We start from the raw sequence: 24,559 nt of genomic DNA, 5'->3' as shown, positions 1-24,559 counted from the left end.
TATGCTGTAATGATGTTGAGTGTTCGCTGCGCCAAGGCGATGTAAGGCGCCACACCCTGCTTTCCTGCAGGTTCGGTGATCATGACTTTGCCGCTCCACCCGGATTCGACACCAATGGAATGTTCTGCACCGAGCGTCGCTCGACGTCGTTCGTTGGGGTGTCGTTGTAATCCTTGCGCATCGGCACTCCCTCCACCTTCTTGATGTTTTTGCCTTCGTGCCACATCATTATGCCACCGACACCAGCGACTATACAGCCTAGGGCGACGAAAAGACCCGTTGCCCAACTCGGGCGCTCAATTCTGTTGTAGTGCCACATGTAAAAGCAGAGAATAACTTGGAAGAAAGTGTTTGACGCATTCATCCATAGGACAAAATCCATCTTCCAGCTCTTGGTAGGAGGCGCGCGCATGCCTGTTGGCGGCGGGTCTGGTATCGATTTCGCCGGAATCGGTACAGCTGGATCTTCGGGATCAACTGACTTTGCGTCTGCAAGCTCGGGTAGTTGCTGGGAGCCGGGAAGGCGGAACCAGCCTTGATGAATGCCAGCAAGACGGCGAATACCGATCTCCTTGCGTGAAGACCCGCCCATCCTCCACCATCCCCACCAGTAGAGATCGCGAAATCGCCAAGGAGCCAGACCAAAGCCAGTAACGCAAAAGAGAGAGTTCAAGATCTGGGAATCGTATTCGACCCACTTCCTTCGGGGAGAGTTGATGTCGTCGCAAGTAGGCGTGCACATAGCTGGTGCCGCGTTGCAAAGAAGCAGGAAGAGCATACCGCCCCATGCGACGACGTTCAAGGCGTAGATTGTGATGAGGAAGCCTGCTGGCGTCAAGAACCACTTCCAGAACGATCTCATGCCTATGGCGAAAGAACGCTTCCAGGGCAGCTTTGGCGGAGGGACGTAGCCGTTGGCATACTGAACAGTCGTTAGTACGTGATTGAATGGCACATGGGTATCGAACACGAGAAGCATACCTCTCCAGAGCCTGTCAAAGGCTCTCGAACTGCGCTTTCTTCCTTCTTGTCCGTTATGGAGTTGCTCTGCCTAAGCTCAACATCTGTAGCGGCGTTGTTGTGCTTTGATTCGTATCTTTGCGTTTCGCGCATGGCTTCGCCTGACGGGCGTTCGCGCATGTCTTCCTCTGTCACTGCCGGGAACGCCTCGACACCGCCCTCGAGCGGCGATATAGTGCCGCTGGCGTGCCTTGATGGCTCAGCTCTCTTCTCTTGGCTTGTACGAGAGCCTGCTCGTTTGCGCTGCGTGTCTTCGCTCCAACCTTCTGAACCATAGGAGCCTCTTCGAATGTCTGCTAGCGACGGGGCCTTGGATGCAGTTGCACCGGTCGCAGCCCACATTCCAGGAGGAGGGTTGGCTTCCATCAGCTTCAAGCTCGCAGTGCGAACTCGATTTGATATAGCGGAGGCATTGGTGGACGTTCGCTGGCGACGTGTATTACCAGGCGAGTCCGGCGGAGTATCGCTCGAACCCGGGTCGCGAATGCCCTTTGGCTGCGGGAAAGGAACGGGCGTCGGGGTCGAGTTCGAAGCCGCCATTGCGCGTGTGTTTGCGAGAGGCTGTGCTGGCTGTCACAAGTCTTTTAGTGACTGGTGGCCAATTTCCCAGCTGGCGTATTTGGCCAAGCTCAATGACCAGTTCAATGACCGCTGGCACAGTTGGCAGCGGCACAAATGCCTTGGCAGAAACCTTGCTATAGGGAGATACAATTTATCAACCGGATGGCAGCGTCATAATGGTTAAGAAAAAGCCGGCTTGGGGCATCAGGAGATAAAGTCTCATGTTTGGGGTCGCTGGCTTGTCCATGCACAGGTGAATGGTCGCGACCGCTCCATGGATCCGCAACTTACCCCCCTTTTTGGTTGCGGATCCAAGGGCCCAGATCCACACCCAAGCCACCCGCGCGGACAAACTTCCGTCATCTGCGCCACTCGCACACTGTCGCGTATCCCAACGGATCCTCGTATTTGACTTCGACGCGTGGCACGAAGGAGATCTGTCGCATCGACGGATCTACGCGCCCACCAGGTTCATCCCAACATTCGTGTATCGACAACGTCTGCTGACGATAAATTGAAAATGCTCATCAACGAAAGAGCATTCTAATGGCATCGCATACAGTATGGAAACCGCGCAAGTCGGATCACATCCTCACATCCACGTGCATTAAAGCTGAAAGAGGGGGGGAATATGGTATGTAGTAATTATTATATACCAACGATATTTGAAGGCTTGATAAAACAGCAGGTCTATGAATGCATTTCCAATGACCAAAGAAAAAAGTAACCACCCCGTTATCACGTTAACTCAAGTGCCGAGCCGCCGCATACTTACATCTACTGCAAGCTGGCCAACAGCTGAGGCAGCACGCTCCTGCTGGTGAAGGCCCAGCTGGAAGAGCTGTCGTGAGCCCTGAAAGCCGCACCAGTCCAGAAAGTGTTGCGCTTCGCCTGCAGTCCGTACAGGCTCTTGTAGAATCCAGCGCGCGTAGCCTCGGCTCCAACCATCAGGTTGTATGGGGCGTGGTTGGCGAATGCAACGAACTCGGGCGCGGGGCCAGTGACGTTGTTCACAGCTCGGAAACGGTTGATGTCCGCCATGATGGCAGCCTTCGCCTGCTCGGTGCTGATCTGTTGGCCAACCTTGGTGCCGTAGTAGACAAGGCTCAGGGTAGGGTTGCTCGTAGGAAGGATGTTGTACACAGCAGGCATAGCTGGCACTGCGTACGGCCTGTCGATTGCCAGGTTGTTGACGGCAGTGTTGTTGGGCGCAGCGTGCCTGATGATGGACGTGAAGTAACCAACGGAAGTGAATTGGCTAAAAATCTTCAACTCGTCACCGCTGGGGTCGAATGTCTGGAGGTTCTCGGGAGTGGGCGGGATGGCCATGAGGATCTTCTTCGCTTGGATGAGACGGCAGCCCTTGGGAGTCTCGACAAGAACCTTGACACCGCCATCAATCTTGCTCACGCGTGCCACCTTGGTGACCTTGGAAGACAGAAGCAAAGAGTTGGATGCCAGGAGTTCGGCAGTGAGCCTCTCGAAGAGGAGGCTGTTGTCATTGACCGAGCTGGTCTGGAAGTTCTGCATGGTTTTAATGAGACCCAAACCGAAGGTACGGATCACCTGTAACGTGGGGATCTCGAGAACGTCGCCAAACGCAGAAGTGATGACATAGATAGTCTGCACCGCATCGGTGAGCTGATACTTCTGAACAAACTGGCCGAAGGGCATGAGCAGATCCTCGGGAATAGGCTCAGGGAGGTAGAAGCCACCCTCGAGTTGAGGCCACTGCGAAATAATGGCAGCATACCGTGCGATAGCAGCACCAATAGCCGTCTGGTTGGCAGCAGGCAGGCCCGGGATCACCTGTCCAGTCCTGAAGTCAACGTTCAGGTTTGGCCCGGCGGCTGCCCCAGCTGCGCCGGTGGTAAAGGTGGTAGAAAGGTTGAAGCGGGCGAACCACTGGTACACCAGAGGTTCGTCATGGTACAGCTTCACACCCATATCGATAGGGATTCCGGTCTCTTTGTCGTGGTACGTCTCCGTGTGGCCTCCGCAGCGGTCCTTCGACTCCACTACCACGACCTTCTTTCCTGCGTCTTTGAGTTGGATAGCTGAATAAGCACCCATGCCACCTGCACCGATGATCACAACATCAACATCCATGACTTGCTCCGGCGAGTAGTACTTGGCATCCAGCTTGTCCGAGTTCCAGGCTTTGTTGGGCGCGGCGATGGCCATTGGTATGGCCACCGCAGTCGCGACGAATGCGGCGAACGAACGCATGATTGATATTATCTTGCAGTAAAATGTAAATATAAAAGAATGTGGTAAAGAGCGATGTGAAAAGTAAAGAGCGTCTAGGGATGGATTCGTTGCCGTAAGCAGGATATTATGTTTTTATATGGCTACCAACATTGGAGTTGTACATGCCGTGATTGTTCCGGACCGGTCCTACCGTGTAAGCTGCCCAGGTGAAGTGTAATTAGAAGTAAGACCGCATATTCGGGACAATCCACGACGACCATTACGCTAACTTTTTATGGGCTGTCAAAAGTCCAACAGGGCTAGGGTCTGAGGTCTGCAAGGCTGATGATGACGCGCCAGGGTTATGGCATGTTGAAGTACCGATACAAAACAGAACCACGTGCCTTAGTATCGCGCACCGGCGGTATTAGGATGATACAATATATTACTGACGTATGCTTCCATTTGGAAAGGGCTCGCTTTCGCATGTCGAGTTAGAAGATGCATGCAGGAATGTCTGGAGGAGCCTCTGAGGCCTAAATTCGCATGAAATGCAAATTCGTCGCCCAACGAGATTCAAAGTCACTGAATCGTTCTAGCGAAGTTCGAACAACAACAATGCTGGCTTAGGGCTTACATAAAGGGCCGGGGCAATCGTCGACGGTGGGCCTTTGCAAGCTTCTCGGCGGACTGCAGGTTGTGTTGCGCCGCGCAGCCCCTTAGAGAGTGAGCACTATCCAGGGACTCATCTGAAGCCTTCTGATCCCTTCTCTTGCTGCTGCCAGACCCTGCCTTCATCTCCAAGTTCTCTTCATGTAGTAAAACATTGGCCTTTTCCCAATTTAACTAGCGTGTGGTCAGTTTAGCTTTGATTACACCTGTCTAGAGCTAGAATTCTTGCGCTTGCTTGACTGGAAATAGTATATTCATCATAAGCATCGAAAGGATCGAATGTACAAGGATGAGCCTAGGAAGGTAAAATCAGTTTTGACGACCTTTTGGTGCGCCCTGCTATAGTATATCGGACTGGTCACGATTATTTGACTATGCCCTCGCGCCGGGAAGTTTACGCTGGCGGAGAACATTGCAAGGGTCGATGCTAGGGCTGAGTGATCCCGGACACCGGGTGGATGATTTCGAGTCGGTGCTTCAACGGCGATGTTAAATCAGTGTTGGAGGCTCGACTATGGTCGTTTCTCCAGGTTTTACATCACGATCGGGCGTCTCAAGCAATTCCGGTCTGCCAAGCCTTACATAAGTCTATCTGATTGGCCCCTCCCCGCCGCGAGAGATTGCGATAGCCCTGGTTGGGCGCACCATGGACTCAGCCTTATTGCTGGTGCTGGCACCTCGATATATCTCGCCACGAGGCTATTGACCTCGCTGAAGCTTCCTAGTTTAGGCACAACAGGGTATAGACGGCGTCCTCCGTCGCCTTCCACCCAGGTCAACGCTGCTGCTGACGCCTGCATCGCCCTAGTGCCGCATCCCGAGCGTTCGCCCGAGCCGTGGAAGGTGTTCAGGGCGTGAAGGCCTCCCCTTGTCGGGAACAGCCGCATCGGCAGACAGAGGCTCTGCCAGAGTGCCTCTTTTTGATCGGGCACGCGAAGTACATGGAAAGCGCTTGACTGTTCATGGTATCATTTGTTACATACTTCACATCCTCTTCAACAGCCAGCTCACATGTACGAATATCCTACGAGTTGTCTCAGAGAAGAACGAATGAAGCACCAACAAGCGCCAGTCCTGATAAGGCTAACGCAAGCGAGAGAGCAGAATGGTCGTTGTGCAGCAGTACCGCCGATGCCGCTGCAGTGGACTGTTGGGGAGGAGCACTTCCGGATGCAGAGGAAGACGGTGTCGTTTGTGCTGAGGTGCTGGAGACAGCAGAAGCCGGGTTGCTCGACAACAACGAACTCGGGATAGGTGTTTCTCCGGGTAGGACGCCCATGGAGCCACTGACAACGGTTGTCACAGCAGGGACGCTGCCCGTAGAACCACTGACAATGGGTGTTTCCCCAGGAAATACGCCCATGGAGCCCTCAGACGATGGTCCACCTTGGCTGTGTTAGCACGCCATACACGGTGTGGTCTTATTGGTACTGCGCACAGGGAGGACATGGCTCCATGAAGCAAACCGCACAAACAGACGACTCCACGAAGACGGGCTCGGATGTCTGAATAGTGAAGACGCCTTCTGTTGTGGGAACTGGGGGGATCGACTGGTAGGTTGCGACGCTGGGTGTAGACGATTGAGCAACGGCTACGCTAGCCAGAAGCAGCACAGTGGGAGCGAAGAGTGCAAGCATGTTTGTGTTTATACGGTAGGATCGAAAGTTTGCAAACACGTCGCTTCGAACATGGCCAGCAGGTCTTTTAAGCAACGCGGCCTGTGTTACCTGGCTTGCGTATATGTTTCAAGCTTGCTTGCTCGGCGGTCTCTTGTGACTGGTGGGGAGGTGGATTAGGCAAGTGCCATCTTCGCTCCTTCCCGCTACAGCACAGCGTCCTCGTCACCTCCCGGCCATTCAAAACACGACAACCACCAATAACCCGCAAACACCGCGTGTCCGCCTGTCATGACGTCTCTTGCGCCCACAAAGCCGGCAATCGTGCCCGCACCGGTGCAGCAAGCTTTCGCTGCAGTCGATGCTGCCGGCGCACACCTGCCGCAATTGCAATCGCTCGCGATACAGGTCCAGCACAACCTCCAGTACCAGCACCACTGGACCGACCTGCACGTGCACACTCATTCATCGCTCTCGAACAAGCCACTGGCCCGCCCATTGGTCTCTGGCCTCCCCCCGCAGCGCATCTACATACACCCCGATGAGCAAGTCGAACTGCTGAAAGAAGCCGATCGCAAGAGAAAAGCGAACAAATCGGCAGGAGAGACCAGCGGATTGCAGGTCAAGGCAGAACCCGAGCGCGAATGGATACTGCCTACCAGGCTGAACGAAAAGTGGACGTTGCGTAGATTGGCCGAGGTTTTTGATGCAATTCCTTCAGTGCCGCCTCCCCCACCAGATGCTGCTTCTGAGTCTGCGGCCCCGCAAAATCCGTGGAGGACTACAAAGAGGGTGTTGTTGGGCACGGCAGATTCGGACAGCACTGTTGTCTACTACATCGTCCATGACGGGGTCGTGAAGCCTCGTCAAAACTGAGCGAATGAGTCATCTACTGGCTATGAGACCTATGTGCACAAGCAGCTGTCGTCATTGCAAGACCCCATATGCATACGCAAATCACCGCGCTTGGAAAGCATCTTGCCTGATAGCTTATGCCGGTAAAGAAAAGTATTTCTGCTACGCCATTGTGGACTAACACGACCTAGCCATTTTCAAGGGATCTCCGTCAATACCGAGGTTCCTGGCTTAGGCATCTCGTAAAATCGCGACATGTTCACCTGATCTTCTGGAGGCAGTTGGTTTGCTTCGGCCCAGACTCTGACTGCTTCATGGTCGCGACATCGATGCACTGTGTTGAAGTCGACAAAAGCTGAAGGATAGTCTTCGTCTTCGGCCTGCCACCAGACTTGGCCGAGTACTCCGACATCCGGATTGCACATCAAAACTTGCCTCAGAATGTCGAGGCAGTGGGTTGTATGCACTTGCACAATGTACTCGCTGTTCACAAAGGCGCCCTCCCCGAGTGCCCTGTAGTAGTCGTAATTCCAATGCAGAGTCTTGCGCAGGAGATTCTGCAGCGTATCAACAACAATTCAAAAAAGTCATACCAACAAAGTTCTTACCAAGCAGTGCAAATGATGCAAACCTTCCACGTTTGCTGGGAAGCCACCACCGTACTCTTGGCTTATTTGGACCTGCTCAGATCGCAGTCCGGTTTGCTCAGCTTCGTCTAGGGATACCACTACGCTTCGATCTGCACTCGTCAGTCCTTGACATACATGCAGACGTCGAACAAACTCACAATTTACACCTAGAGCTTCCCAAGCAGCGTCGGTCTCCGGACTTGCCGGCTGCCGGTACTCATTCTGGTGCAGGAAGCTTCCATTAAACAGCTTATCGTGCCAGCCAGGACTCACATTCTTGACAACCGGCGCTTCTTTTGTCAGCCAGATAGCGGAGTGCATCATTGTAGGTTCTTACAGTAACGCGAGATGTGACGCATGCAAAAGTCATCTACGTTAGTAACGAAAGCAGCATTCCGGGCGCCGTACGCCAGCCACAAACCGACGCCAAGATAAACAGCGGTACTGAGCAATAGGGTCTTTACAGCGACTCTTATGTCTCGACTTGATCGGTCGACAGCATTAGCTGTGAGTGAAAGAGATGCTGTCAACGGGTCCGAAGGTAAAAGAGTATCGCTGTCCAGGCTCTCTGAGTCCCGCTGAGGTACGTGTGTGTGCATGTGCTTGAGTCGGCTTTGGAAGAGGTTTGCGAACATTGCAGATTTGGTGAAGAGCGTGGAGCCAATGTGAATATGGATGGGAAGGTTCAAACTATCTGGCAGATTGCTGAGAGATCAACCAGACTCGTCGCATGACAGACAGAACCGTACTATCCGCAGTCACCGGTGAGGAAAGTTCAGCAATTGCCATTGATGGCATTCTATTGTTGTACGTTGTCCCCGTACCAGGAGATGGTGTAACGATATAATGACCGGGTGTCACTGTGATTAGAGACATGACCCATTGCACACCTGTCATAAACGTTGCTGGCGGCAAACTAGGGACTGAACTTATCATTCTTTCGGTATAAGACGCCTATCAGATCTGGAGAAGGCCCTCGCTTTGGGGGAGCCCGGTTCAAGTAGGACCTGGCCCTACGGCTGTCATCACATACTTACCACAACGCTAGACAAACGCTACCAGATGTTGTTGATCAGCCGACTTCCTCTCGGACTACTGTTTGGTCAATAGAATGGCTATTAGGCCCAGCGATCGGTATTGACGTCTACAAGCATGTTTGGGTCGTGCTATACCAATATGATATGCAGCTTACGCTCACATGCAGTGCATAGCTTTGCGTAGTCTAGGCCTCTATCGATCAGACAAACTTCGGTGTCGTGACCAGCACTTTGTCCAGCAAATCCAATCATATCGATCGAATCCCATTGTGGCTCAAAACCGCCTTATACCATGGCTTTGCCAGCTCATTTGTCCCTCGAAGCATACCCTGAACACTGGTCCGGTCTCCATCCCGAGCAAACAGACTGTGACAAAATGTAGGCTGGTGTGGAGCAACACACACCGAAATTCCAATTGTCATGCGCGTAACACAATGTGTAAAGCCTGGGACGGGACGCCTCATCCTTCTCCATCGGGATACATGTTACATGTAGCGGCCTCTACATAAGACTACCAGGACTGGACACCGAAGAGACAAGCGCACACTGTTTTCTTCAACCCGAGATCCCTCTTCAAAGTCCAATAATATACCCAACGCTTCTCAAGATGCGTTACGCACTCGCTTTCGCCGGCTTAGTCGTCATGGCTGTCGCTGCTCCTATCGAAATGGGAACAGACCGTAGCTACGGGGCCTATGATCCATACAAGAATTATGGTACATACTCAGTCGCTGTGGGAGTGGAAGCCGCAAATATGCAAAGAGGTATGAACATCTGGATTCCAGGCTCACAATTCGATACTGACGATCCCCAGCCACGGCCAACGCGAAGCGCTCTACAGCTGCTCCCGTGAACATGGCAGCAGACGGTAGCTATGGAACCTATGTTCCGTACAAGAGCTATGCCCCATACTCAGCTGCCGTTGAAGCGGAGGCCACAAAAATCCAAACAGGTAAGAAAGATTCCTTAGCGTTCTCATACACACTAACGCGAGGTGCTGCCAGCATCAGACCACGCCAACACAAAGCGTGACCCCTCCGTACACGCAGCCCAAGACATCAACTACAGCAAATATCCCTCCTACGCGCCCTACGGAACATACATCCCATACTCCGCAGCCGTCGAAGCAGAGGCCGCAAAGATGAATATGGGCAAGTCTTACCCCCGAACACATGCAAATGTAGCTAACGCCGTCCTAGAGAAGCGTGTGAAGATGGCTGCGGATGGCGAGTACGACAAATACGACAAGTACACGTCGTATGGGACTTACTATGGAAGCTACACGCCGTACTCGGCTGCTGTTGAAGCGGAGGCGGCTAAGGCAGACGTGGAGAAACGCCATAAGATGAAGATTCATGTTGGGGAGAAGGATGGGAAAGGTAGTGTGTAACTTCCGCCGCCAGTGACGGAGGAGCATCGAGCGATGTAGTGAGCGCATTGAGCTGGGGCTACTGACGGCGCTTTTGGTTGTGAGGATTTTGGAGACTGCTGAGGATGTGAGGGTGGAAGAGAGTCAGAAGTGACGCAATGTGTGGCTTTGCAAGTAGGTGATGTACGAAGGTGGAGAAACTGTGGGCCGTGGATATTCGCTGTAAAGATGTGGCGATGACACTCATTGATAAATGATTGAAACTAGTCGCTCTTTAAAATACAGCATCTCAGAACGCGAGGCTTTCCCTTCTCCATTTTCTATGCCTCAATGCTTTCGCGATTTCACACGGCGCTGTGATCAGCCACAGTAATAAAGTCAGTCCCTTGTCCTGAGTTGTCCTTGCGGTGGCCATCAGTGGATCCTGAACTATCTTTGCTCTTTTTAGAAGCGCTACCCGACCGAATCGAGATCTTGTCGCGGTCGCTATTGACAAGCGAATCAACAGACTTGGCCTTGGCAAGTCCTCGAAGCGTAGGTAGGCATGCTGCGATGATACCAAGAGACACTTCGAGCATGTTCCAAAACAACGAAGTCGTGATGAGCACTAGCAATAAATTGGTCAGTAGGTTGCCTTGACGGAACATGTAGAGAGATAGCTTACGATTCTGATCGAGAGTTACATCGAAGCCAACAGTGCGCGCCCAGGTGACCCAGATCATGCGAATCAAGGATGCGACAGTGGCACTTCAGAGTCAGCCTTCTGATCAACATCTATTTGGCGAGATGGCACTTACAGTATACCAAGCAAGAACACAAACAGCACACCCAACTTCCTCGCCACCGGTAAATGCAGGCCCAAAATCTGTCCCATCAGCTTTCCATTCTGCCCATCGCGACATATACAAACTCACCATGGGAATCGGCAGCACGATAATAAAACAATCAGAGATGAAATCCGACACCGCAAACGCGAAAAACAGCTCCAGCGTGTTGACACACTTGGTTATCAGACTGATCGCCGAGGTCCAAAAAGCTGCAAATTCGCCTTTGCAAGAGAACATAAAGGCAAGACAGAACCCACCAGTCCAGATACTGACGAGTGCAATCACGAAGATGTACATGGCGTTGGAGAAGTCGCGCAGATTGGTCTTGTCCACGACGAAGATGCGGCGGTAGAAGCATACGACGCTGATTTTGATGGCGCCCAGCGCAGGCACGGAGATTACGAGGAAGATGTATTGGAGCTGCGAAGATGTTAGTTTATCTGGAAGTCTGTATGAGGGGCATGGAAGGGACTTACTCTGCTCACGATAATGGTCTTCTCGTTGGATGTATCGAGTGCAGTTCGAATCCGCAGCGGCGCAGTAGGGGTGGGATATGCGAGGGCTTTTTGCGCGACGCCTTGAGAGTCAGTCAGTCATGGCTCATTGAATACATACAGGACGTACTTACCGATGAAGAGTGTTGTTGCAAGGCCAAAGGAGAGTGTCTGAGATACATGTTGGCTGTGTTCGTGGTGAGCATCGTGATGGGCCAGCTTACCAGCGCAATGAAACAAAACCAGTCGTCGGCTTTCAGAGGCTGCCGTCTCTGTTTTCGAGCCACTACTCTCAGGAATACTACGATGATATCGAGGGCGAGCATTACTGCTGTGACGACGACGACTGTCGTCGGTGACTGTGTTGCCATCAACATGCTGTCGTTGTTGGAAGCTGTTTGGTGGTCAATGTGTTGAACTGTGGACTTCTATTTCTGTGTTATTCTAAAGAGCTCACGGCTCAATCACTAAAATTTGGACATATGGTCTAAGGGGTGGCTCGTCATGAGAGATCCCATAATAAGCTTCGTTCCCGGCTTTCTACAGCTTACTGCGACAATGCCTCATAACCAGGCCACCTTTCTTTCAAACAATCTCCCGGTATGTCGGGGAATAAGTAGCCAATGGTCATGTCTCCATTCTACGAGGTGTAGTGCTAAACTGTGGCAATAGTATATGCAGTACATCATCACTATGCAGGTGATAAGGAAGTGCGCGCGTGTCTGACGAACACCTCGGTCAAAAAGGATGATAGAAGAGGCGCATTCAAACGGAGGACTGCTTGGTGTAACGATAAGCATCTACTATGGAGCTCGGCAAAGGCTTGCATGAGTTGGACCATCCCGTTGGACCCCGAGAACCTTGGGACTGCAGTCATGACTTAGCCTGTACTCGGGACCCACGATTGTGGTAAGATTGCGCCTTCCATGCTTGTTGGTCTTGAATTACCCCACCAATGGCTTATATACATGGGCAGTGTCGGGACTTGCCTGAATGTCATGCCCCTGGAGACTGTTTGAGCGCAACATGTAGTGACGTACCCTGTGGTGTGGCTGATTCCTACTTCGAGTTGCGCACCGGCTGATCTTGATAACTGTGCCTCATTCGCGCTTACTCCCAAGTTGCACACGACTGGCTCGAATGTTCTATCACTACTCACGAATTTTACGCTGTTCCACTCAGTCAAGCCTCTCCCCTCACCGCCGAAACCAGTTCCTAGATGAACGCCTTTGAATCAAAATAACTACTACAGCCGCGCAAACCCTCAACACCATGGCTTTTCTCACCTTCCAAGCTCTCGCGCTTGCACCGTTGCTTTTTGTGCTCTACCAAGTACTACAGAGCTCATTGCGCAGTTATCGCGTCAAACGTAACGGCTGCGCCGAACCTCCGCATTATCCACACAAAGATCCGATACTGGGATTGGATTTGTTTTCAAAATACATGAACGCGTTTAAAGCGGAGAATTTCCTCGGCTTCAACAAGCAAATGTACGATACATATGGGCGAACCTTTAAAGCGAACATAATGGGCAAAACTACTGTCAGATCTATCGACCCGGAAGTCTCCAAAGCTATATTTGCGACATATGCATCTAGATTCGGGCTAGAGCCTTTGCGGTACGGCGTTGCCACGCATCTGTGGGGCAATGGTATCATAGTCGTGGATGGAGAGCGATGGAAGCATGCGCGTGCGTTGATGAGACCAAGCTTCGAAGTTGTGCATCTTGCCAATTTCGACAGGTTGAGGAAGCACGTAGACGTCTTCATGGATCTCTTGCCCATGGACGGATCTACAGTAGATCTCATGCCACTGTTTCTACGCCTGGTACGTAAGACTCTTCATCCAAAAGTACAGCTCGATTAAGACATGGAACAGATTCTCGATACATCTAGCGAATTCATTTTCGGTGAAGCGATGGGTGCGCTAGAGAATCCAGAACTTGGGGATAAGATTACAGAAGCTTTTGCGTACGGGTTAAAGGGCACCGCGATCAGGAGCATGCTTAAAATGTTCAAATTCCTTCACCGAGACGAGAAGTGGTGGGCGGCGTGTAAAACGATGACTGACTATGCGGATGAGCATGTGGAGATGTCACTACAAAGGCTACGCGAGAGAGATTCTGGCCGAAGCCAGATCAAAGGAGGTGAGAGGCTGCGACTTGTGGATGAGATGGCAAAAGATACTCAGGACAAACTTACGTTGAGATCGCACATCATCAACACTTTCAGTCCAGCGCACGACGGCGCCAGCATTACACTCACCAATGCCATGTTTCATCTTGCGCGAAACCCTCATGTGTGGGCGAAACTTCGGCATGAAACCTTACCCACAGCACACGAGCCACTAACTTACGACTTGCTCAACTCCTATCGTTACCTAAGTCATGTGCTCAAAGAGAGTAAGTCAATCAATTATTACATGCAGCTTGTGGTCGTTGACATGTTTTTTTTCAGCACAAAGAGTCACTCCATCTGTCACACTAAACCAGCGCCAATGTCTCGAGACAACAATTCTCCCCTTCGGCGGCGGTCCGGATGGAAAGCAACCCCTCTACATCGAGAAGGGCGATAACGTTGAGATCAACTACCGCGCTATGATGCGTGATGAAACATACTGGGGTCAAGACGTGAATGAGTTCGTTCCAGAGCGTTGGGACCACATGAGGCCTGGTTGGGAGTACACACCATTTGGCGGTGGTCCACGCGCGTGTCCTGGCCAGAGGCTGGTTTTCACTGAGAGCGCATACGTTCTTGTCACCTTGTTGCGAAAGTTTTCGAAAGTGGAGAATCGCGATCCTGTTTTCGAGTGGAAAGAGGAGATGAGAATGACTTTTCAGAGCAAGAATGGCTGCATTGTCGGCCTCATTGTTTGAGGGTGTGTTGGCAGTGAATAATTGGCAACAGCTACGTTTCTCTCCATTTCGCTGGCCTGAGGATAAGTAAAATCTCTTGAAGTAAGAGGGCAAATCGCATCTACGAAGGGTGGCACCAGAATAACTTTAGAGCGGTGCCATTTGATCTCACATTGGTTCATATAGTCAAAGCTGGGAAGGTGACTATATGTACCCGTATCAAGAATCAGTGAGAAATGCTCATCAAGTTTCAGGTTCAATTTTAAGACAGTCTGATAATGTGATTGGCTTTAGATTCATGCTACTAGTCGAATGACACTGCCCAGCATTTACATTCTCCACATTGCTGACGTTCCTGCTACGAAACACCGTTACATCGTCTCAACTAGAACAAGCAGCGTTTGTAGATGTCTCGGTTGTTGATAGTTCCGACCGCTTCAGGAGCTTTGTTATGTCAGAAAAGCCAAATAGGAGGGGCCAGATTCGTTGCTTGCCATTCGGAGGACACGGTGCGGACTCCGCTGTCGCCTCAATTTGCACTACTTCATCTTCACGAGTAACTGGGAGAATTTTTCAGCATTCAATCAGCGAGACACAGCTATGCACCTACCTAGTAAAGGCAGTGCGATTGCAATATGGCCAAGGGACAGTGCAATGGCAAGCTGCACCAGGATAGAGGAACGCATGACAGAATATAGCAGATTTAATACTGAGCTTTGAGGGATTTTCGGCTTTGATGTAAGGAGTTCAAATCGGCCTGTAACATGTCTGTCCCATTTACATTTATAGACGAAAGGAAAGTCACAGCATGAGCGCAACTATGCTCTATTGCCACCGGTACTCGCATATCTGGAGCAAGTTTAATCCATCATTTTTGCTTTCCAATGACACGGCACGATGACTTCATGCACGCTTGTCTGACAATACAAGGTAGAATTTCCCTGACTATAATCCGGTTGGCTGAATAGTCCCCGATGCTTCATTAGTTCTACGCGTCATGGAACGGAGTGAGACTGACTTGCATGAATACTTCCGCTTTCTCCCTGTCAGTCCAATCTATGAAGTCAAGGTTCTTTGGCCTATGGGAGCCCATGTGTCATACATGCAGTCATATACAGCCTGGAACAGTATCCTCAAGGAATACACATACGGAATAAGCCCCGATATATTGAATTGCGGCGTCTTTGATAACGGAAGATTGTATGTTGGGGTCTGAGACATGGCTCGGTTAGGAAGCTGTATGAAGTAACCCATGCAAGTGGTGACGAGGGCTCAGCAAACATCTATTCATTGGGTCTTACCGGATTGTAGCACGTAATTTCTAAGCGAAGTACTCTGAGATGGTAGATTTCAGTCTCGACCTACAGGCGATGAAGTTCGATTCCCTCACATCATTTCACACATTGACCACTTTCTATGACCATGAACAGATCTGATGATAATGACAAAATGCACTCTATCGAAGACTTCGAGGAGAATTGTTCAATAGAACCGCTTCTCGAAAAAAGTGGACATCTTGCTTCTGAGCGGCACAGGATTGGAGCGACACGGTCTCTAATCGCTGTCGTGCTGATTTCAGCACTGAATCTGGGACTGCTTGTATTCAATTTATATGCCACACTCTCATCTGCTCAAACAGACCAACTAGTGTCGTATTGTAGGTCCAAAGAACAGTTTTTTTTGCTAAAAAGAGCTATGTTGACGTCAAAAAGCACCCGCTTCCCAGGCAGTGCGATATAAACACCGTTCAATGTCGCACGCAAGCCAGTACTCTACATTTGCAGGCGCACCAACCCCCGAAAATATAAAAGCATGGGAAGATCTGATACAGCGTAAGCACACCACCCCGACATCTCTAACGTCATGTTGTTAATTGAGTAAGCTACTTTTTTTGCCGCATCGAAGGAAGAGCTCCAGCACGCAGGTTCACGTGTCGAAAATTCCGTCCGACTTGCAGACGGCGGATATGTAGCCTCATTAGGTATATATCATGAGATACACTGCCTAGTAAGCCTTCCTACCAGTATAAAGCTGAGCGATTCTGTGGTATAACTAGTCACCAGCGTCAATTCCGCCTCTATCTTTACCACGAAACTTTCTACCCAAATCTCACAGATGCCAACGTCGAATACATACATCACCATCTTGGTAAGATATCTTCTCTACCGCTGTATTGAGCTGACGATGAGATCTAGACCACTGCCTCGAAAGCATTCGAAAAAGCTTGATGTGCGCAGCGGATCTAAGCATATATGCATTTGAATGGATACCGTCTGATCAAGACCGACCACACCCGACCACAAATTCGATAAGAAAATGTGCAGACTGGGATAGTTTAGAGACGTGGGCAAATGAAAGAAAAGTGCCGCTCGACCCGGTGTTGCTGAGAGCACAAGGAGACGCGAGGAGGGTACACATGTAGACGGTGTCAATATGTTGAAAGCGATAAGCTCACCACTTTGTCTCTTCTACTAGCTTCTTATCTTCCCGTTTCTGCACCCATTTCTCGAGACTCCATTCGAACAATCCTGTCCACGTAACTCTCAGAAATCCCCCTAGTATAAAGTTCACCAGGTATCCACTCCATCTCTCGCTCGAGAAGAACGTGTCTCCACCAATGGGCATGTATATCCCGCCCTGCGGATTGACCCACCACCTCACTACCCAAACTACACCCCAAAGTCCCCCATGATACACCGCCACTACTAGGAAATCGAAGGCAGATTGTATCGAACCGTATCTTGTGCAAAAGTCTCTCCAAAACAACCTTTCTTGGTCAAACATTTTCGCGCCGCAGATTCGCCTGCTCCTTGGGTATTCCGAATCGCGATACGACCAATCCGGCCAAATACACCTGCCGTGCCCTCTGTGCCATATTCGCTGACCAGAAACCAGGCCGAGCTGAAATATATCGCATTGAGCTGCATGATCGTCATAGTGTTCCCCGGGAGGAGTCGCTCAATGCCAAACCACGTCGCATACAACGCCAATATCAGCGTCGCGGCGAATATACCATGCCACATTCCACGGCGGGGCTGCGGTTCGTAGGCGATGTCTTTCGCAAAGATCAAGAGTTGGAGACCTGCACCGAAGGAAGAAACACTATTCATGTGGGCAATGTTGCGGGCGTCGACGAGAAATAAAGCAATAGCCATGGATGCGGTGTATCGTATGAACGAGAGGCCGGGTGGGTAAGGATTGGGATAGGGACTGGTTGTTGCATCGTCAACCCGGTGGCCGCAGAGGCGTTAGGCTTCCGATGAAAGATAGGTGGAAGAATTGATTGAAGGCAGGAGGGGATCCTTTTTGGTGCACATCATTGGGGACATGTTGAGTTGGATCACGTAGAGGAGTTGATGTTGTCGTGTAGCGTGACGGTATAAATGTAATTCCTTCGAGCTGTCTCTGGGACCTAGTCGTGCGGTACCACAGAATTCTGTCTGGTACGTCAAGCCCAGGCTGCTTCCCCATTCATGCGAGAACCGGCTGCATTCACGGCACGAAGAAAAGTAACGCATATTGCTGGTAGTCTCATAGGGGCAAGTTAGGTCTGATGCGCAATGTTGGGTCACATCAATCTTGCAGCCTGCGTTTTGTGTGATAGAATACGCAGACAGTCTACTAACCGATAGCACGCGATGGAATAATATGATGATGAATAATAAAACACTTTAAAGTAGGCGCTTCATAACATCTGTACATGAAGGCCGCAATCGCTCAGTCTTTGGAAGTATTTACGAATCGCACTGCAATCGGACACGTCATTCATCTCGATACAACCACTTCCCTCCCTTCCGCTGAGCCTCTAACCATCTCTCGTGCACAACTCTTTTCTCTTGCTCTTTCGATTTGTCCCTATCTTCTTGCTGTTCCTGCGTGGTTGGGAAGTCCATCCGCCAAAATCCTGGAGGTGTTCGACGTCGCTCGTAAGCCTCACGGTGCTTGCCAGCTTCCTTGGCCATTTTCTTCGTGCGTGCCTGGAGCACAAGCTCCTGTCGCTCCTCGGCCGACATCTGTGTCAAGTTCATGTTGTCGTAGGCTTCACCTAGATAGTCCTCGAGCAGCGCATCCTCTTGTGAGGCTGGGAGCGGAGCCTGAACTTCAGCGAAGGTGCGGAATGTGGAGCCGCAGCAGTCTGGATTGGTACAACCAGGCAGACATGCGCGGTCACCGCGTTTGCGTACGGTCTCAGAGAAGGCGTAGGTATAACCTTGGTTGTATGCGGGATTGGGTTTGAAGTCCTGTAGGGTAAGCTCGGATACAGGCTTTTGTCGGAGCCGACCTTGCTTGACTGGAGAGGTTGCTTGAGGCTTGCGAACACTTGAGCGCGATTCATGAGCTTTCAGTCTCCATTGTGGACGACCATCAGTAGCAGGGCTATCTTGAGTGATATATCGAGCCTCTGACTGGGGGTTGCCTACCCGTTTCTTGGGTAGCGATGCAGGTGTCGCACCAGCAGAACTTCGCGGAGGCGTCGGGTTTTGCTCCACCTTGATCTTGACAGGCATATGGGTGGATAGCTGAGCCGAACCCATGCCATCAAGATTAGTCGAGTCATGCAGCTTACGATTGAGCTTCGCTCGTGCTAACAGGGGTGCGAGTCTGCTTGTGTTCTCGTCCGCTGGAGGTGGCTCTTCGCCGGACTCAGAGAGTATTTGATGTACATTCCCTTCGTGACTTTCGGTTCGCTTTGTTCGTTTGCTAGATCGTGTGTCGTGAGAGGTCGCGATAATATTCGGATCCAATTGACGTAAGACGTCAATCACACCTTCAGTAGGATCCGAAGGCTCGCTGTATGCTCGGGGCTCGAAATTTGTAGTTTGGAGATTCTCAGGTCTTGACTGATCGCTCTCACTGATGCTTGCGTGTTCCAAATGTTCATCTTCTCGTTTGATGGGTTGAGAGAAAGGCGCACTGCTTGACCTTTGATGACGAGCAGCACTGGTAGTAGCTGGGTGGTGTGTATGTACTTTCCTAGGATGACGCGGCGTTCGCAGCATGGTCGAAGTAGGGTCGTCTAAGTCAATTGTCTCCTTTCGTACAAGACTTTGAGCTCTAGGAGGGCTACTAGGAGGCTCGTCCTTCACTCGGAATGGCTTTACCGGTGTGCCGTTAGAGGAGTGAGGCCCCGTGATGCCTACCTTGGACGGCTGACCGCGCTTCCTTTTTAGAGGTCGTGCTGATACAAATTCCGGCATGTCATCCTCATCGCCAGCCGTGAATTGCGTCTGCCTGGAAATTTGCTCGGCGCTTTCATCCTCGGTGGTCTGACTCGAGCTCGGGTTCGGTGCCTGTAGGTATGATTGCAGATGTCTTCTCACATATCCACCAGGAATCTCTTTTGCTGGTCTTAATTCAGGCAGTTCAGTCGACTCTTTGCGTGCTCCTGCAGAGGCGACCTGTAGTACTTCATGGGCTTCGGAGTGACCGATCCGCCGCAACTTCCGGGTCGATCCTTATCGTGATCATCCTGAAGTGCTGGAGATACAGTTCCGACCTCAGTATCAACTACTAGGCCATCAGGAAGAGCGATAGGCGCTGGAGATGAGCGCCCGAGATCTGCGAGCGAGAGTGGTGTGCGCACAGTCACTACTGATCGAGGGCTCGATGGCATCTGAGGACAAGGGTCCTCTATTTGAGGTATTCCAGAGAGCATTGGTCGGCTGTCCTCCGGCTTAGTCTCGCCTTTAGGTCTTTGCCTACCTGACTGACGATCGGCATATTCTTGCCAAGCTCGTACACTCTCCTTCATATCCTTGTTCTTCTGCATCACAGTCGAGTTCTTCCTCTCCAGGTACCTGATCTTTTGCGAAAGGTCCTGGTACTTCTTGGTGAGGTCGTTGAACTTGTCAGCAAGATCCATATCGGATGCCGTGGAAGCGCCGGTCGCTGCCTGATCCGAATTGATCTTCGACAGGGCATTACTGGACAAGTCCTCCAGCTTCTTTTTGAGCTCTTCGTTCTCGGATCTCAGACGTGAGTTTTCCACAACTTGATCTTCAAGATGATTTGATAACGCTTGCCGCTTGACATCCTCTTTCTGCGCGTTAGGCTCAGTACGGGACAGGAACGGGGTATACTTACTGTCTTTTAGCTCTTTCTCGTGAGCTTCGTCCCCTAAAAACTCGATTAGCATGTTCCAAACGCAACTGATATAGCACATACTCTTTTTCCACTCCTCTTCAAGGTCTGGTCCAATGACCTCATCGTAGACGCGTGTCCAGAGCGCTTTGTTCTTTTCGAGCCAGGCTGAGAAGTCTGACATGTCTTATCCAATTAACATAATTCACAGGAAGTGGAGGGTCGGTTTTAACACGGAGCTTCCGTCCGACTTGAGGGTGATAGGTTGCCACCAGGCAGCGGAATCGCAGAACGCGCTAACGCGTCGCGTGGTCACGTTGACAGCCTTGGCAGGCTAGCGATATCGATAAGTCCACCACGGTTCTGAGGCTTGCATTTGCCGTTTTTCAGCCTCCTCTCAGTCACGATGAAGCGGGCGCGTGAGGACTGTGATGGAGAACTACCCCCGCCGAAAGTGCGCCGTGTGATAAATTTTGATAGACTCTCTAAACTCAGCGACGAGCTGCTTGTGCGCATCTTGTCCTTCGTCCCTGTTGATTCACTGCTTGTGTGCCAAAGGTAACGATCTATTTTCTCCGTTGGAAATCAACACTGATGCCGTCAGGTTGTCAACGAAGTTCAGCCGCCTCGCCATCGATTCTGAGCTTTGGAAAGCTGCATATTATCGGCGATTCGTCCTCCCGCGCGCATCCCGCATACCAGGAATTAAGGACTCTGGCCCCGCCAACCGTTTTCACTATTCTTCGCGGCTGTCGAAGTGGCTCGACGATGGAGATCTTGTCAAAGATGGAGTCAAGACTCACTGGAAGCAGCAGTATCGACTCCGGCACAACTGGTCCCAAGGGCAATGCGCGGTCAGTGAGATCGTTGTCGCCGAGAGGCGCCCTGACCCGCCTTTGCTCGTCATGATGTCAAACAGCACTCTTTTTGCGGCCGATTCTATATCAGGTTTACGAGCTTGGAACTCGAAGGACGCCCGTGAGCTACTGGCTACGACGTCGCTTGCAGTGACTGCGCATGATGCTCTGCGACTGCCAATATCTATGGCCATAGATTCGATCGAGAGTACGGAGACTTCGGATAAGCCGGATAAGATCGCCGTGGGCTTCGAAGATGGCTCATTCTCTTTATATGCTCTCCAGCGAGACCGCCATGAGTTCGACTGCCTTTTCACGCATCCGCCATCCTGCAACGGCGCATTGTCGGCAATAGCCTACTCGTCACCGTATCTACTTACCATGACAGAAGATCACTTGCTATCACTGTATGCATTCCAGGACTCGCCTGATACTTCCACTATCCTTGCAGCTCCACATCTTCTCTACTCACTTCGATCACACACTGCGTGGCCGCCAGTGTCGCTGTCTTTGCGCACGACCGCGAAGAGCATGACTGCAGCTATTGCATACTCGATTCCAACTTATCTTTCTGGATGGACTGTTGGTGTGCAAGAGTTGATGCTCTCACCAAAAGGCGAGCTACTCGAGTCTCGGTTGGCCACAGCAGCGGACGAACATTCCTTCACACTCTCGACACACCGTTCAGCGTCATCTCCCACCACACTACCATCGCCGCCGTTTCCAGGTAGCTCGCAAGAAGCTTCTTTGATCAGTAACCCGAGTACATCGAAGCCCACATCCATGTCGTATTCTCATCCATATCTCCTCGTCGCTCATCCCGACAACACGCTCTCTCTGTATTTGGTCAAGTCGACCGCTGCTGCTTTGTCAATAAGTTCCGGTAATCGACTCTGGGGCCACACATCTTCCATATCTGGCGCGCACGTTGGCATGCGTGGCAAGGCTGTCTCTGTGAGCAGACTTGGCGATGAGCTTAGGGTCTGGGATCTCGAAGGCGGGATTACTTCTCTGGCAAACCGGCGGCGATTGCGAAACGGCGAGATGAGCGTGAGGGTACAACCTTCGAAGGCCGAAAATCATACAGACAACACTGAGGAAGACTCGCTTCGAGACAAGGCTGGACTACGGCTCGCGCTTGATCAGGGTTTCGACGACTCGACTGTCAGCCGTGGCTGGGTCGGCTTCGATGAGCAGAACGTCATTGTGCTTCGGGAGAAGAGGGAAGGAATACAAGCACTGGTTGTGTACGACTTCACTTGAAGAACACTAAACGATCATACAGCATATCACCAAAGAAGTTCTCCAAAGGTTGCGAGCGCGCCTATAGCTTGTCCTGCCATGCCTCCAACAGAGTACGCCTGTGGCCTTGCATACGCCGCTTGCTATCAAATCACATCGGACCAGCTACATCGTGTGGAAGCTTCCATTTCCCACGCCCATTATTCGCCACTCTGGATAAGATTGTCGGTTACCCAGTTTTGCCTGGCCAGACTAGCCGTCCTGGCGAAGCGAAGGACCACCAACATTTTGCACCAACGCAAACATAATATACTGAGTCTACGAAAGCCTGCATACCGGTGCAAAACTAATGGTCAGCATTCTAGTCAGAACGTCATAGACACAATCGCGCTGTTTGTACTTGGACATTCCAACAAACACAAGACCTCGGAGGTGATCGAGGCTAACGGTTTCCGACCTAGCGCTAACGCACTTGGAAAGAGAAAATATCTGTCCCGCAGCTTGCCCCTCGCTCTCTCTCTTCGACACTCCACAAACACCTGATTTCAAAGTTCAATTGGAGGCGGATTCGCACGTTGAGGCTCGACAGATACTTGGATCCTTTCTTTTACGACCAGACCTTTACCTACAACGACACTCTCTATTAGCCGACTTTTACGGTATGAAAGCCCCGCGTTTTGGCGCGTGTGTCGCACACACCGCGAACTCTCCCTGACAAACAAAGGTCCCTACCCAAATTTCAACATAATGGAATACCAGGCCCCAGCTACCGGCGGCGGAGGCAGCCGCGGCTGCTACAACTGTAAGTCGAACAGCACATTTCGCCACTTGCATTTTCTACAACCCCCCCGCCAACTCCACGCCGTCTTGAGCGAGTGGCTACGACAATGGGAGTCGTGTCAAGAGATGGAGCAATATGCTAGCGTCTAGGAACGTTTGAAATCTACACGCCCTTTCGCTATCTTATATTTCCTGGATTTTAACTTACATGATCATCAGGCGGAGACTCTTCTCACCGCGCTGCCGAGTGCCCCACCAAGGGCACCCCTACCTGCTACAACTGCGGCGAGAAGGGCCACGTGAGCCGTGAGTGCCAGAACCCTCAGGCCGAGAAGACCTGCTACCGCTGCGGTGGTACCGGCCACATCAGCCGTGAGTGCACCAAGGAGGGTGGCGCCGGTATGGGAGGTGCTGGTGGCGGCCAGGGAGTGCTACAAGTGCGGGCCAGCGGGGTCACATTGCCCGCAACTGCAGCCAGGGTGGCGGTGCTGCTTATGGAGGTGGCGGCGGCGGTTTCGGTGGGGGCCGCGGAGGCTACGGTGGTGCTCAGGGTGGCGGCTATGGCGGTGCCCGTCAGACCACCTGCTACTCTTGCGGTGGCTTTGGCCACATGAGCCGCGACTGCACTCAGGGCCAGAAGTGCTACAACTGTAAGTGAACAGTGAACTTGTGTCTAGGAATATTGAGCAATACTAACACGCAATAGGCGGCGAGGTTGGTCATCTTTCCCGGGACTGCCCCCAGGAGACCTCCACTGAGCGTGTCTGCTACCGCTGCAAGCAGCCCGGCCACGTTCAGAGCGCTTGCCCCAACTAGAGTCGCTCCTCGGATCCCGTCGATGTTTTAGATCCGCTGTAGTTTTTGATGCCACGGTTCGACTTGTCGCGTGCGCCCGGGCCCTTCGATTATGAGAGATTGCCGCCATGATTGACGAATCATCGACACGATAATGACTTTTCTTTTCCTGTACATTTTCTCATTCTACGGCTTGGCGGCCGTTTTTCGACGCTTCCCGAAAAGCACATTATCGACCTGGTCCTTATCGGCGACCAAACGCCACGAGACTTGGTTCACGAAAAGTTCTTGAGACAGAAAGATATTGCGTTTGGTAGATACACAGTGGGTGGGTAGGAAATGCGGTATGACTCCACGCGAGCGATGAATGGGAGATGTGTGCCCATGAAATAGGAGAGCGAGCTCCTTGTACGGAGGTTTGGAATCATCTATAGCTGTGATTGGATAGCTTAGAGCCAGACTGAAGTTGCAGCATGAAGATATTGAAAAGTTCCCTTCCTTTTTGGAGGGGCTCCTCAACCTACATGTACGAATGCCTGTTAATCTTGACCTGTGGATATCTTGCACACGCCCAATCATCAGTACTGCCCGGGAGCTTTCATGCCGGCACACTATTATCCGAGCTTCAAACTCTGAATCACCCTCGAATAATGGCATTGCCAAAAAAATGGAGAAGTTGC

General features: G+C 51.4%; 12 protein-coding genes across 12 annotated transcripts; 4 read left to right on the top strand and 8 right to left on the bottom strand.

Moving 5' to 3' along the window:
- Window positions 1–79: 79 nt before the first annotated feature.
- Window positions 80–1,560, bottom strand: SNOG_01258 (hypothetical protein; the record flags this gene model as incomplete). The annotated part of the gene is made up of 2 exons (XM_001791853.1): window positions 80–922; window positions 982–1,560. The coding sequence occupies 2 exons, from the start codon at window positions 1,558–1,560 to the stop codon at window positions 80–82; spliced, it is 1,422 nt and encodes a 473-aa protein (XP_001791905.1).
- Window positions 1,561–2,358: 798 nt separating this feature from the next.
- On the bottom strand, window positions 2,359–3,810 carry SNOG_01257 (hypothetical protein; the record flags this gene model as incomplete). The annotated part of the gene is made up of 1 exon (XM_001791852.1): window positions 2,359–3,810. One exon carries the CDS (start codon window positions 3,808–3,810, stop codon window positions 2,359–2,361), a length of 1,452 nt encoding a protein of 483 aa, XP_001791904.1.
- A 1,669-nt stretch (window positions 3,811–5,479) lies between these two features.
- Window positions 5,480–6,080, bottom strand: SNOG_01256 (hypothetical protein; the record flags this gene model as incomplete). Its single annotated transcript, XM_001791851.1, has 2 exons — window positions 5,480–5,829; window positions 5,915–6,080. The coding sequence occupies 2 exons, from the start codon at window positions 6,078–6,080 to the stop codon at window positions 5,480–5,482; spliced, it is 516 nt and encodes a 171-aa protein (XP_001791903.1).
- A 270-nt stretch (window positions 6,081–6,350) lies between these two features.
- Window positions 6,351–6,935, top strand: SNOG_01255 (hypothetical protein; the record flags this gene model as incomplete). The annotated part of the gene is made up of 1 exon (XM_001791850.1): window positions 6,351–6,935. The coding sequence occupies one exon, from the start codon at window positions 6,351–6,353 to the stop codon at window positions 6,933–6,935; it is 585 nt and encodes a 194-aa protein (XP_001791902.1).
- A 176-nt stretch (window positions 6,936–7,111) lies between these two features.
- SNOG_01254 (hypothetical protein) lies at window positions 7,112–7,867 on the bottom strand (the record flags this gene model as incomplete). Its single annotated transcript, XM_001791849.1, has 3 exons — window positions 7,112–7,471; window positions 7,523–7,653; window positions 7,702–7,867. 3 exons carry the CDS (start codon window positions 7,865–7,867, stop codon window positions 7,112–7,114), a joined length of 657 nt encoding a protein of 218 aa, XP_001791901.1.
- A 1,320-nt stretch (window positions 7,868–9,187) lies between these two features.
- SNOG_01253 (hypothetical protein) lies at window positions 9,188–9,970 on the top strand (the record flags this gene model as incomplete). Its single annotated transcript, XM_001791848.1, has 3 exons — window positions 9,188–9,344; window positions 9,395–9,532; window positions 9,585–9,970. 3 exons carry the CDS (start codon window positions 9,188–9,190, stop codon window positions 9,968–9,970), a joined length of 681 nt encoding a protein of 226 aa, XP_001791900.1.
- Window positions 9,971–10,293: 323 nt separating this feature from the next.
- Window positions 10,294–11,647, bottom strand: SNOG_01252 (hypothetical protein; the record flags this gene model as incomplete). Its single annotated transcript, XM_001791847.1, has 4 exons — window positions 10,294–10,696; window positions 10,747–10,835; window positions 10,864–11,196; window positions 11,405–11,647. The coding sequence occupies 4 exons, from the start codon at window positions 11,645–11,647 to the stop codon at window positions 10,294–10,296; spliced, it is 1,068 nt and encodes a 355-aa protein (XP_001791899.1).
- An 889-nt stretch (window positions 11,648–12,536) lies between these two features.
- On the top strand, window positions 12,537–14,145 carry SNOG_01251 (hypothetical protein; the record flags this gene model as incomplete). The annotated part of the gene is made up of 3 exons (XM_001791846.1): window positions 12,537–13,097; window positions 13,149–13,568; window positions 13,762–14,145. Exons 1-3 carry the CDS (start codon window positions 12,543–12,545, stop codon window positions 14,143–14,145), a joined length of 1,359 nt encoding a protein of 452 aa, XP_001791898.1. The 5' UTR covers window positions 12,537–12,542.
- A 360-nt stretch (window positions 14,146–14,505) lies between these two features.
- SNOG_01250 (hypothetical protein) lies at window positions 14,506–14,810 on the bottom strand (the record flags this gene model as incomplete). Its single annotated transcript, XM_001791845.1, has 2 exons — window positions 14,506–14,684; window positions 14,735–14,810. 2 exons carry the CDS (start codon window positions 14,808–14,810, stop codon window positions 14,506–14,508), a joined length of 255 nt encoding a protein of 84 aa, XP_001791897.1.
- A 2,019-nt stretch (window positions 14,811–16,829) lies between these two features.
- Window positions 16,830–17,279, bottom strand: SNOG_01249 (hypothetical protein; the record flags this gene model as incomplete). The annotated part of the gene is made up of 1 exon (XM_001791844.1): window positions 16,830–17,279. One exon carries the CDS (start codon window positions 17,277–17,279, stop codon window positions 16,830–16,832), a length of 450 nt encoding a protein of 149 aa, XP_001791896.1.
- A 606-nt stretch (window positions 17,280–17,885) lies between these two features.
- Window positions 17,886–20,389, bottom strand: SNOG_01248 (hypothetical protein; the record flags this gene model as incomplete). The annotated part of the gene is made up of 6 exons (XM_001791843.1): window positions 17,886–18,365; window positions 18,546–18,767; window positions 18,980–19,075; window positions 19,266–19,415; window positions 19,865–20,241; window positions 20,290–20,389. The coding sequence occupies 6 exons, from the start codon at window positions 20,387–20,389 to the stop codon at window positions 17,886–17,888; spliced, it is 1,425 nt and encodes a 474-aa protein (XP_001791895.1).
- A 222-nt stretch (window positions 20,390–20,611) lies between these two features.
- Window positions 20,612–24,394, top strand: SNOG_01247 (hypothetical protein; the record flags this gene model as incomplete). The annotated part of the gene is made up of 5 exons (XM_001791842.1): window positions 20,612–20,624; window positions 20,764–22,268; window positions 23,064–23,106; window positions 23,304–23,734; window positions 23,791–24,394. 4 exons carry the CDS (start codon window positions 20,612–20,614, stop codon window positions 23,696–23,698), a joined length of 1,956 nt encoding a protein of 651 aa, XP_001791894.1. The 3' UTR covers window positions 23,699–23,734; window positions 23,791–24,394.
- Window positions 24,395–24,559: the final 165 nt, after the last annotated feature.

Source organism: Parastagonospora nodorum (assembly GCF_000146915.1).
Source record: "Parastagonospora nodorum SN15 chromosome Unknown scaffold_2, whole genome shotgun sequence".
Lineage (NCBI taxonomy): Eukaryota > Fungi > Ascomycota > Dothideomycetes > Pleosporales > Phaeosphaeriaceae > Parastagonospora > Parastagonospora nodorum.
Note: the sequence above shows the minus strand (reverse complement) of the source record. Positions and strands in the feature narration are given on the sequence as shown.